The sequence below is a fragment of the Vipera berus genome (assembly GCF_964194415.1).
Source record: "Vipera berus genome assembly, chromosome: 2".
In the NCBI taxonomy this organism is placed as follows: Eukaryota; Metazoa; Chordata; class Lepidosauria; order Squamata; family Viperidae; genus Vipera; species Vipera berus.
The window spans coordinates 112,642,948-112,656,453 of NC_138203.1; the positions used below are offsets into that span (position 1 = coordinate 112,642,948).

Below are 13,506 nucleotides of genomic sequence, written 5' to 3' on the forward strand. Positions count from 1 at the left end.
CTAAAATTATTCGCTTAGGGGCTCAATGCAGTCGGTAGATATGTTTCAGGAACAATTTAGTCAGTCATTGTTCAGATGGGAGTCCTTTGCAGGCGATAAAATGAGCCTGCTTCAAAAACAGATCTACCACAGTCCAGATGACAGTATTTCCTCTACTTTTGGGTAGGTGTATAATAATCATAGGGACGCGGTGGCTCAGTGGGTTAGGACGCTGAGCTTGTCGATCAGAAGGTCGGCAGTTTGGCGGGTCGAATCCCGAGTGCCGCGTAACAGAGTGAGCGCCTGTTACTCGTCCCAGCTTCTGCCAACCTAGCAGTTCGAAAGCACGTAAAAATGCAAGTAGAAAAATAGGGACCACTGCAGTGGGAAGGTAACAGCGTTCCGTGCGCCTTTGGCATCTAGTCATGCTGGCCACATGACCACGGAGATGTCCTCGGACAAGCGCTGGCTCTTCGGCTTTGAAACGGAGATGAGCACCGGCCCCTAGAGTCGGAAACGACTAGCACGCATGTGCGGGGGAACCTTTACCTTTACCTTTATAATAATCATAGCTATTTCTTCCCATGGTTGAGAAGGGCCTTCCACTGACGGCCTTAACCCAGGGGTTTTCCCTGGAATTCTTTTCATGGTGGCACATACGGTACAACTCCTGACATAGTTTTCTACATCTCGTTTTAGCCCTGGCCACCAAAATTGCCGGCAGATGAGGTGTATTTAAATATTCAAAGTGTCCAGCCTGTTTTGCATCATGGCTGTGTTTGAGAGCATTGACACGGAGGGCTTCAGGTAGATACAATTTTCCCCCCTTGTATGCCAAACCATCCCTGCATGTTAGGGAGGTTTGATTATCTTTGAACCATTGATCGGTAAGGAGCTCTCGTTTTATCTTCTTCACACCTGGGTCATCAGGATTTGGGGTTCTGCGAGGTGTGAGTTGTGCCGCAGGTTGTGAACTGGGGATAATTGCCTCGTAGACCTCTTTGCGTTTGCTTTGTACTGTGGCAATCGGGATAATGCATCAGCTAGGAAGTTTTTTCTTCTTAGTATATACTTTAGAGTAAAATTAAAACAGTTAAAATACTGTGCCCATCGCACTTGCTTGGGGACAATTTGCGGGGAGTTTTCATTGGCTCTAAAGTTTTGTGATCTGTCCATACTTCAAAAGGCACCTTGCTCCCTTCTAATTAGAGTCGCCAGTTTAATTGCGAAGGCCTCCTTCTCCCAGACTGTCCATCTCCTCTCGCTTTCAGTGAATTTCTTAGAGGTGTAGGCACAACGTTGCAGGACCCCACTTTTATTCTTTTGCAGTAACACAGATCCGACTGCCACGTTGCTGGCATCTGCTTGAATTACAAAGGACTCCCCTGGGCAGGGGTGTTTTAGAACCGGTTCAGCCGCAAATAGTCTTTTTAAATTCTCAAAAGCTTTCTGACAACTCATAGTCCATGCTAGTGGTTGTCCAGGCTGTGGTGTTCCCCCTCCCTTGCCTGTTTTGAGTAGTTCTGTAAGGGGTAAAGCAATCTCAGCAAAAGAGGGAATGAATTGACGGTAGAAGTTGGCAAACCCTAGGAATCTCTGGAGCTGTTTGTGAGTCTTTGGGGGCTGCCATTCAATTATAGTTTTCAGTTTGGCTGGGTGTATTTCGATGCCCTCATCGGAAATATTAGCCAAGATAATCTAATCTGGTTTGGTGAAATTCACATTTCGACAATTTGACATAAAGTTTGGCATTCAGTAGTTTCTTTAACACTTCTCTGACCAGTCTTATGTGGTCAGTCATATTCATATTGTATATCAGAATGTCATCACTAGAACCCCTTTGTACAAATGATCATGTAGGACCTCATTAATCAACTGCATAAATACGGCTGGGGTCCCCTGTAGTCCAAATGGCATGACTTTGAATTGGTAGCTTCCCAAGGGGCAGTTGAAGGCCGTTTTCCACTCATCCCCTCCTTTGAAGACTCCAAAAATGACAAGGAAAAAAAGTTAAAACAGAAGAGTGTCTCACGATGGTTTTCTTCCCCACTTCCTTCTAGCTGCAGTTTAAATATGTAAAGACCACAAAAGAAAAAACTTGGCCTTCCCTCATTTTAATTCAGAAGACAGGAATGGGAGGCTTGAGGGAGGTTGTTTGTTTCAAAGGAAGGGAATGAGAGGGGCTTGGGGAGCGCAGCAGGCAAACGGCAATCGTGCAAGACCTCTGGCTATGCAGGAGGGCGTTGGAGGCATATTCTCTTTAAAAAAGGAAAACAAGGCAATGGTGCTTGAGTGGTATGTGTGTGTTTGGGAGCTGAACTAGCAAAATGCCCATCCAGTGCCCAGCAGCTGCTGCCAAGGTGGCTCCATCTCCTTCCTTTGGGGAGAAATGCCCTAGGGACAAGTGTGTGTGTGGGGGGAGACTCCTGAGCCCTGCAGCTCTTCCCGAGGGAGAGAGATGGAGAGTGGGGGAGGGGCTGTGTTGGGATCAGGGCTCCTCGTGCCTTCCGCTGCCCCGCCTGCACTCTTCTGCATGATATCTGAACTCTCTCGGGTTAAACTATGTCCTTTCATTACAAAAAATGGTATGTTTGTGTGTGATTGTATTTTTATTGGTCAGCAACCAAAATAAAGTTCTATTAGTTTTCAGTATCATAGAAGGTTGATAGTGACTTAAAAAATTAGACTTTCATGTTAAAATTAAGATAAATTTGCCAATAACTGGAGATACTTTTAAAAAAATCTTTCTGACAATAACTTACGTTTTTATAGAAAGGTGCCAACAGAAGTTGATTCAATACCTAAAAGCATCTCTGAACATTTTTAATTGCTTGGTGAGAATTCCATGATTTACCACATCTTTAAAAAATGGTCATTACCTCATTTATCTTTCTGCAGAATGGTCCAACAGTTTGCAGTTGATTTTGAGAAGAGAATTGAGGGGTCAGGAGACCAAGTGGATACACTAGAACTCTCAGGTGGAGCCCGAATAAATCGCATTTTTCATGAGAGATTCCCCTTTGAATTAGTTAAGGTAAAGTGCTAAAAACTTTTCTCCTTAGAAAAATATATATCTGATTTTTAAATATGTTTTTCACCAATATTGAATCTATGGATTTCATGCTGTATGGTTTCAGAAAACTTGATAACAACTCCATTTCAATGTTTTTCTGTGCATAGAAAGAATAAATTTTTATTTTTCTTGGAAATATTTTGGAAACATCCTGGCAGTAAAAATGTAAACAAAATATGTACATTTGTCTTTCTGTTAAAGTCTGAATATGATGCAGAGGCATTTGTCTATATTAAGTACATGAGTGGAAAGTATATATTCATAGAAATACCTTATGTGTTAGGAAATTCAGATCCATTTAGCCAATCTGTTATACTGTATATCTAATACTTACAGAGAGTTCTTTTTATAATGTTTTTAAGTGGTAGTATAAAGGGGAATTCTTAGATATGTCTAATTTTGGCTGATTAATTAAGAATTTTCAGTTTTCACATGTCTATATTACTAGAATTTGAAGTCTAGTTTACAACAATTTAAAGCAATAAAAATATAGAAATACATTTAAAAACAGTACAGAAGATTAAAATCAAAAAAAGCCATCCTTTGAGCCACCAGACTGTTTGGCTTTCAAAGGTCCTTTGGAATAATGTTGCTTCAGCTGTTGTTTTGTCCTAAGCCTAGACCTCTCTGAATAAGGTTTGGCATAGGTTAGATATGTTCAGAGAAATATATCTAACTAGGATTAGGACTTTCTGTTTAACTGAATATCCTTCCAGTAGGCTACCTTTAAACATAATGCTTTCTCTGCTACATAATCAAGATTTTTTACACCTAAATTCCTCTGGGGATCCACATAACTTTACTATATGCATCTCCAAGGGAACTTAGGTGTAAAAAACGACTATAGGGATTGTCATGCTCCCCTTAGAAAAAAGATAGGTCCATCTGTAGAGCAAATAAAATGTAAATGTTAGCTTGGTTTGTTCGGATATTCTGTATGAAAACTCTTAAGCAACCTTGGTGCTTTAATGTGGTGCTTATTGACCCACTCATTTTCTGAAGAGGGGAGGTGTTTCCAAGCCACTAGATACTGAATTGTTCCATGGTGTTTCCTGGAATCTAGGATTTCCTTCACCTCAAAATGTTGTTCTCCTTCCACCATGATGGGAGGTGGTGGTGGTGGGGTTTTTGTTCACAGGGGTGACTGTTCTCTCTTTAGTAGACTGCAGTGAAAAACTGGGTGTATTTGTCTAAGATTTTGGGGTAGTCCTAATTCAACTGTTACTGGGTTTATGATTCTTTTAATTGGAAAAGGACCAATATATTTTGGTCTGAGTTTTTTACAGGGTTGTAGTGAATTAAGGTATTTTGTGGATAAATATACCATCTCTCCCACCCTGAATGGTATGGGATCTACTCTTTTTTTGTCAGCCTGTGTCTTGTATGCCTGTCTAGCTTCATCTAAAGCTTTCCTAACGATTGGCCAGATGTTTTGCAATTGAGCAATCCACTCCTTCATTTCGGGAATTACTGGCTCGGTTGGGGTTAGTTCTGGCATGGGTTGAAACTTTGACCGGTAGCTATTTGAAAAGGAGTGTACCCTGTGCTGGAGTGGACTGCATTATTATATGCCACTTCTGCAAAAGGTAGTAGGTCCGTCCAGTTTGTTTGCTGGAAATTAATAAAGCATCTTAAATATTGCTCAAGCACTGAGTTAGCCTTTTCACATTGACCGTTCGACTAAGGGTGATGACTAGATGTCAGTACTTGGGTGGTTCCTAAAAGGGATAAAAATTCTTTCCAAAATGCCGACGTAAATTGCACCCCTCTATCAGATATGATGCGTTGTGGTGCCCCGTGCAATCTGTAAATATGCTGTACGAAAAGTTTTGCTAATGCTTTTGCAGTCGGGATTTTTTGGCAAGGTATGAAATGTACTTGCTTAGAGAACAGATCTGTGACAGTCCAGACTATGGTGTTTCCGTTGCTTTCTGGTAGTTCCACGATAAAATCCATGGCTATTACTTTCCATGGGGCTGAGGGATTCGCCACCGTTTGTAACAGTCCTGGCGATTTCCCTTGCAGCCTCTTGCCCATCGCACAAATCTGACAGCTGCCCACATAGCTTTCTATGTCCTTTTTCATAGATGGGCACCAAAATTGCCTTTTAAGTGTAAGGTTTTTACAAACCCAAAATGCCCTGCTGATTTTGTATCATGGCACAGTTGCATGAAATTGATCCTTTGGTTGGCAGGTATGTATAACTTCTCACCCACCCAGGGTAGTCCATCTTTAATTGTGCACACATGTCTATTTTTCTGGAACCATTCATCACTTTCCAAAGACTTCCGGAATTCTATTCCAGTTTGGCTATCCACCTTCGGCTTCATTTTTATTTGAGCCCTGGGGGTGACTGGTGCTGCCAGTTGTTCAGGCACAAGTGGTTTAGAGTCAGTGGTCCGTGTGCTGTTATATTGGGGCATGCGAGATAATGCATCTGCCAGGAAATTATTCCCCCCCCAGTAAGTGTTTGAGAGTGAAATTGAATCGGTGAAAATGTTGGGACCAGTGGGCTTGTTTAGGAGTGAGTTTCCTGGGTGTTTTTAATGCTTCCAAGTTTTTGTCGTCTCTTCAGACCTGGAAGGGGATTTTATTTCCTTCTAGGAACTGGCGCCATGTAATTAATGCCCATCTTATAGAATAAGCCTCCTTTTCCCATATGGGCCAACGCTGTTCTGTTTCTGTGAGTTTTCTGGATGTATGTGCACATGGTTGCAACGCCCCCTCATCATTTTCCTGTAATAATATGGCTCCCACCACTACATCGCTAGCATCTGCCTGTATTAGAAAAGGTTTATTGGGATCTGGATGTCTCAGGACAGGTTCAGCAGAAAAAAGTCTCTTTAGCCTTTCAAATGCTGCTTGACATTCCATGGTCCACTTCAGAGGCTGGCTGGGTTTCACGGGGGACCCCCACTTTGTTTTCAATAAGTTTGTGAGGGGCATGGCTATTTGGCCAAATGAAGGGATGAATTGGCAGTAGAAATTTGCAGATCCCAGGAAGCTTTGAAAATTGCTTCCATGTGCGGGGGTGTGTGTGCCCATTCTAATACTGCCCTGACTTTTTCAGGGTCCATTTCGATGCCCTCGGGATATGCGATATCCCAGATAATCTATTCTTTCCTGGTGAAACTCACACTTTGATAATTTAGCGTATAGGTGGGCAGCCTGCAACTTTTTCAGGACTGCTCTGACTAGGTTGATATGTTCCTTTTTGGTCTCAGTGAATATCAGGATATCATCTAGGTAAACCAGGACCCCCTTATATAGGTGCTCTCTTAGCACGTCATTAATTGCATAAAGACTGCGGGGGGCCCTTGCAGTCCAAATGGCAGTACTTTGAACTGGTAGCAACCCAATAGGCAGTTGAATGCAGTCTTCCATTCATCTCCTTCCTTAATCCTAATGCGGTAATATGCTTCCCTCAGGTCTAGTTTAGTAAAAATCCTTCCTTTCGATAGGTGGGATAGCATATCCTTCATTAGGGGTAGTGGGTACAGATTGCATTCACTAATTGTGTTCAAATTTCTGTAATCTATACAACAGCGGAAAGAGCCGTCCTTCTTCTCCCTGAGCAGGACCGGGGCGGCCACTTTGGGTTTGGTAGGCTCAATAAATCCTCTTTCTAAGTTTTTCTTTATGAATCTTTCCATCTCTGCCATTTCCTTTGGGCTCATGGCATACATCCTGGGCTTTGGGAGTTTTGCTCCAGGTTTGAATTCTATAGCACAGTCTGTGGGGCGGTGGGGGGAAAGCTCATTTGCCCGTTCCTCACTGAAAACTTCAGCAAGGTCCCTGTATTCCTCCGGTATCTCTGGTAACCCCTTCTCTTCCCCCACCAATGCTGACTCCTCTCTTTGGGTTGAGGGGGTGCTTTTGGGTTTTCAATTTCTAAGTTCCCCCTCTGGGAAGTTGAGTTCTGCTGTCCTCCAATTTATCCCGGGGTTCCATTTCTTCAGCCATTCCAGTCCTAAAATCATTGGGCATTCCATGCCTGGGGTCACTACAAACGTTATGTCTTCCTCATGAGACCCCAGGGATAGGTGAATTGGTAAAGTGGCTAGGGTAGCTGGTCCCCCCTCCTGCTATTGACCCATCTAATTGGCTAAAAGAGATTGGTTGTTTTAGTCTTCTCACTGGGATGCTGAGTCTCCCCACCACCGTTGGGCTGACAAGGCAGCAGGTGCAACCAGAGTTTATTAGGCCTTTTATTTTGATGGCTTCGGGCATAGAGGAAGCTAATATAGTCACTGTCTTAAGAATGGGTGGAATGGATCCACTTACCAATGGTTCTCCCTCTGAGCTGTCTTCTGAGGTATCCACCGCCCCTGCGGTGTAGGCCGGAATCCAATCCCAGTTCTTTGCAGGGGTTGTGGACTCTACAGCCTCTGTCCCCTTCATGTAAGATTCTTTTGGGATGCCTTGGGGCTTCCCTAGTTTCTTGGGGGGTGATGCCTCTGATTTATGCTGGGGGGGGTTGATTTTTTAGCTGTGGACGGTGGGTTTTCCTTCTTACGTATTTGTTTGGTTGGCGGCGGGCCCCATGGTTTCCCCCGATGGTGCCTCTTCAGTAGGTCTATTTCTACTTCCTCTGCCAGGACATACCAGTCGTCAAGATGGTGTGGGTCTCCTCGAGGCAGGCAAGCATCATACAGGTCGTAGTTTAGCCCGTCTTTGAAATGGCTAAGGAGGATATCTTCTGGCCAGTTCAGCTTGCTGGCTTGGAATTCTTGGGTATATTCAACCACCGCCCATCTGCCCTGCCTCACCGTTTTGATTCTGTCCCGGGCCTTACGATCAGCCAAAGGATCCTCGAACCGCTGCCTCAAGGAAGACATGAATCGGTTGAAATTGTTGAGTTCTGGGGCTTTGGAGTCACATTTCACCACCCAGTCTGCAGCCGGTCTGTCCAGGGCGGATTGCACAATACGGATGCGGGCTTTGTCACTGGGGATGTCCCATCCGTACTCTTCCATATAGCTGAGGACTTGGGTTAGGAAAACCCCCAAGCGTGGTGGCTTCCCCTTGAATTTTGTTTCCAGAGGTGGAAGTCTTTGACTGGACCGTTGTCTGCATCATGGGCAGTATTGCCCCTCATCCTGGACCCCGTCTGTGGTTCTGGGGGGGTACTACTGAGGCAGCAAACCCTGTTCCAGCGGACAGCCCCGGTGTTGCAGGTACAGGATCCCCTCCGTTGTCTCTCCAGTTGCGGCCCCAGGTGCTGCTGCGGCTGCAGTACTCAGCTTTCTCCTCTCTTAGTGAGCTAAGCGTTGTCTTCATCAGGTCAATAGCTTTTTCTAGCCCCCGCACTTCTTCAGTGACGTGCAGCGAGCTCTCCATCTCTTGCTTCCATCCCGGTTGGTGGCCGCCCCGCCTCAGAGTCACTTTTCTCAATGCCTTTTCCCACTCACTTTTCCTTCCAATGCCCATCGACCACCGCGGTTTGCGGTCGTGCGTCTCCGCCGCCTCTTCCCCGGAGGAATCTGATGCTTCGGCTTCCCCCCGTTGGTGGGGTTTTGGTTGAGGGGAAAACTCCCTTTCCATGGGGCTTTCCTCCTCCCTTGCTTCGTCGTTAGACATTGTCGTTAGTCCCCTGGTAAGGGTTTTCCTGCCAGGTTGACTCTTACTGCAGATCCTGTCTAATGTCAGGACCCACCCCAATCCACATCCCAGGAAAGAACGAACTCTTGAAACAGAAATTGTCCTAAAGGAGCTTTTACTGAAACATGATTGGTAATGGGAATACTAGACAGGATCTGAACTGTGTTACAGTTTGGTGCTTTTTTAAAGAGTCCCCGGGTCGAACCCCCTCCCTCCAAGCCATCTGGTTTGTCCTGGGTCAATTTAAATTCAGGTGTCAAATCCTTCCATGGGAAAGAGGGAACTCTCATTTCTTCACGACAAATTGCTCCCTTCCTTTAGAGATTCTAATTGGAGATACAAACCAGATCTCTTCCCCCCCCTTCCTTTGTTGTTCTCAGTTCAAAGGTTCTTCCCCTGGTCTTTGAAGACAGCTTCCCGGCAGGCTGAATACACATCCTCTCTTCTCCTCCTTGGAGAAATGGCAGAATCCAGGGGGAGGGATAAGATTTTAAAAACATACAGATAGAGTTTTATGAATGGGATATAAATGTATTCTGACAGCAATCTAATTTCAGGATGCCCTATATCCACTGTTGAAAAGGAACCTTGGTAAATGGTAAATCCAGTATCTTAAGGCTTGTCCGATGTTTCCAGACTTTCATACGCAAAGGCTCATTTATGCTAGTTAGGTCAGTGATGGCAAACCTTTTAGAAACCGAGTGCCCAAACTGCAACCCAAAACCCACTTATGTATCGTCGGGTGCCAGGTGGGCATGGCCCATTGGATGGGTGTGGCTGCGGTGGTAATGGCAGAGTGGGTGGGACTAAAAAGTTCAATCAATCAATTCCAACTTTGTGAATCTTTTTTTTCCTGCGAGTAGTTGAAATTGATTGATTAAACCTTTTCTTTTTTTTTGCACATGGTGACGAAGGCCTAAAGTGAAAAGGTTTTATAGGGCTGGGGCGATGGCGCACGTGCCCACAGAGAGGGCTCTGTGTGCCACCTGTGGCACATGTGCTATAGGTTCGCCATCATGGAGTTAGGTGATTCCAAAGGGCAAGGCACCCTATTAGCTAGTTATACTTAATAACTATATAGCTGAGAGTGATACTATGAAGCGCTGAATAGGCCAGGATAATATTCCCCTGGATAACATATGGATTAAAGTAGTTTTTTAGACTGTCTCACTCAGTTTATAATTTCACTGTTTACCCTTTATTTAACCCTCTCACTATGGAAAAGTGAGAGTTTGCTGAACATTTTTCATCACACTCCTTGGAAATATTAAGGACATAGGAAATGTTATGAATTAAGGCAAATATATGTGTCCCAGGATAATGTTGCAGAATCCACCGTAACCAAAGTTTTTGTCTTCCGAGTTTTTGGACTGATGCTGAGTCCATACTCAGGGAACTTCTCTGTGTGCTCTGGGCTGTTCTATGGCCACACAATGGCCACCACATAAAACACCACACAGAGAACAGTTCAAAGCATACAGAGAAGTTCCCTGAGGATGGACTCCAACATGAGTTTGAAAACTTAGAAAACAAAACCTCTGGTCCTGGTGACCAACCCAGATTGGATCCTGCAGTAAGAAATGTTATATAAATGTTTGTATAAATACATATGCCTGATGTATATTCACTGTAGTAACTCAAGGAAGTTGAGAAAAATATTGTAGACTTTTGTATAAAATTATATTTTCTAAGGCAAAACTTACTTTCTCAATTATTGAAAAGCCTGAGATCTATCCATCTTAGGAAAAAAGTGTTTAGATTAAAAAACATGGGAAACCATATTTATATCTCTAACATTTTCTATATCTGAATTTAGAAAACAAACTGTCTTAGTGATCCTAAAAGGTAGTCTTGCAATATCTAGCAATAGGATATTGAACATGTTGAAATTATCTGGGAGGAAAGAGTAAATATGTGGAAGATACCTTTTTATAGTAGAGAGTTTTCTATATATATTTATTTCAAGTGTAATTTAAAATTTAAAAATATATTATTAAGAATCTTCCTGTATCATCTTTTATTAAATGAAATGCATGGTCATCACTTGCTATTGTTGTTCAGTTGGTAACTCATGTCTGACTCTTCACAAAACCATGGATGACAGCCCCTCCCTCCCATCAGATTCGGGCTGGCTTGGACTCCGACTGGGCAGTATCTGACGAGGGGGAAACGATGGGTTTGGCCGATAATATCTGGGAGGAGGAGGAGACAGGGGTTATTCCTCTGTCCTGGTCCTTTTAGATCTCTCAGCGGCTTTTGATACCATCGACCATGGTATCTTGCTGCGACGTCTTGCGGGGTTGGGAGTGGGAGGCACCATTTTACGGTGGTTCTCCTCCTACCTCTCGGGCCGCTCGCAGACGGTGTTGACAGGAGGGCAGAGGTCAACCCCTAGGCCCCTTAATTGTGGGGTGCCTCAGGGGTCGGTGCTCTCGCCCCTCCTGTTCAACATCTATATGAAGCCGCTGGGTGAGATCATCCGTGGTTTTGGGGTGAGGTATCATCAATATGCCGATGATACCCAGCTCTTTATCTCCACCCCGAACCAAGCCAGTGATTCCCTCGACGTGATGTCCCGTTGCCTGGAAGTGGTACGGATTTGGATGGGGAAGAACAGGCTCCAGCTCAACCCGGCCAAGACTGAGTGGCTTTACGTACCGGCATCTCGACTCGTCCAAGAGGTTCCATCTTTGGTTATGGGAGGAGAGGTGTTGCCTCCCGTTGATAGGGCGCGCAATTTAGGCGTCCTCCTGGACTCACGACTCAGTTTTGAAGATCATATTGGAGTCGTGGCCAGGGGGGCATTTGCCCAGGTTCGCCTGGTGCGCCAGTTGTGCCCCTATCTGGACTGAGATGCCCTACATACGGTCACTCATGCACTCGTTACCTCTCAGATAGATTACTGCAATGCTCTCTACATGGGGCTGCCCTTGAAGACCACCCGGAGGCTTCAGCTGGTGCAGAATGCAGCCGCGCGGGTAGTGATGGGAGCATCCCGATACTCCCATATTACACCCCTCCTGCGTGAGCTGCATTGGCTACCAGTTGTCTTCCGGGCGAGATTTAAGGTGCTGGTACTTACCTTTAAAGCCCTACATGGCTTAGGCCCGGGATACTTGCAGGACCGTCTGCTACCGGGGACGACTTCCCATCGCCCAGTGCGCTCACACAGAGAGGGCCTCCTCAGGGTGCCGTCGGCCAGACAATGTCGGCTGGCGACCCCCAGGGGGAGGGCCTTCTCTGTGGGAGCACCAGCCCTTTGGAACCAGCTTCCCCTTGAGCTTCGGATGGCCCCGGACCTCCGGTCCTTTCGCCGCGACCTCAAAACTTTTCTCTTCCATCAGGCTGACCTGGATTGATGATGGGTTTTTAAATATGTTTTAATTTTTATCTGTAGTTAATTTATTTTGGGGCTATTTAATTCGTTTTTTAATTTTTGTATTGTTGTTTTTTATTGTTGTAAGCCGCCCTGAGTCCTTTGGGAGATAGGGCGGCATATAAGTCCCAAAAATAAAATAAATAAATAAATAAAATCCTCCATTGTCTCCTGGAGTCTGCCTAAACCTATGTTTCAATGAAAACTATTTAAACATCTCATTCTCTGCTCTCCCCTTTTCCTGTTGCCTTCAATCTTTCCCAACATCAAAGTCTTTTCCAGTGAGTCCTCTCTTCTAATTAGGTGGCTAAAGTATTTGAGCTGTAATTAGTTTTACCCCCTTATCTTGAGCCTGTCAATGGCTTTTAGAAAGTTTTCTTTGAAGGTAAACAAGCTTAATTTAAAGTGAAAACTTTTAGCAATTGCCAGCCTTTCAGGCTAGGTTGCAACATTGTGACAAGTGACATGCCTGAGGCAGCTTAAAGAAAAAAACAAAAACACAGAGTTTATGTGTTCTTTATTTTGTGAGTCTTTCTTGCTTTGCGTACAAGGAAGGGATGGGGGGGGTGCATTCTTACTACACTGTGGAAGGAGAGCTAAGAAGGGCCGTCCAGCTAGCTCAGGGGTCTACAAACTTAACAACTTTAAGACCTGTGAACCATGATGGCTGAGGAGTTCTGGGAGTTGAAGTCCACAAGTCTTAAAAGTGCCAGGTTTGAAGACCCCTGAGCTAGCTGGTAGTGGTGCATATTAATAAACATGGATAAATTCATCATACATTTGTCAGTGCAAAGGGAAAGTGATTCAGCAAAGGAACAGCCACCAAAGAAATTAAAACTGGCACAATTTCTTTACTTTTTTCTACAGTTTGTAATATTTTATTAGATTATACAATAAAATACAAAAATACAAAAGCAAGTAGGAGGACACTGTGGGGAGGAAAAAGGGGGAGAAGTGAGGGGGAGAAGGGGAAAAAAACAGAGTTCCTCTGTTGAACCTCAACTTTTTACTTTTCCATAATATTATAAACTAGCCATTTCTATAACATCAGTTGAATTTAATCATAAAACCCAAAATCCTACCCCCTTTTTTCAGTCATCAAGTTTTTGAAACCTTGCTAAACACTGGTGGTACTCAAATATTGTCATGTCCTAAAAATGGTACAATCTGTGAAAAGGTTGAAAAGCCCTGGCCTAGGTAGTCAATCTTTTCTTTATGGAATTCACATTTTGAAAATTTGGCATAGAGTCGGGCTGCTTGGAGCTTAGTCAGTATCACCCTGACTAATTTGACATGCTCCTCTTTCGTTTCAGTATAAATTAGGATGTCATCCAAATACACCAAAGCCCTCTTGTACAAGTGCTCCTGGAGAACCTTATTTATCAGCTGCATGAAAATGGTGGGCACCCCTTGCAGCCCAAATGGAAGCACTTTAAACTGGAAGCATCCTAGAGGGCAGTTAAATGCAGTCTTCCAT

General features: G+C 44.2%; 1 protein-coding gene across 6 annotated transcripts in view; it reads left to right on the forward strand.

Annotated features, from left to right (window-relative positions):
• Positions 1–13,506, forward strand: part of DNM2 (dynamin 2) — a 176,714-nt gene that overhangs the window by 76,515 nt on the left and 86,693 nt on the right. For all 6 annotated transcript variants that reach the window (XM_081317587.1, XM_081317589.1, XM_081317590.1 and 3 more), the window contains exon 8: positions 2,878–3,013. In XM_081317587.1, coding sequence (XP_081173713.1) covers positions 2,878–3,013 — 136 coding nt within the window. The remainder of the gene's footprint in view (positions 1–2,877; positions 3,014–13,506) is intronic.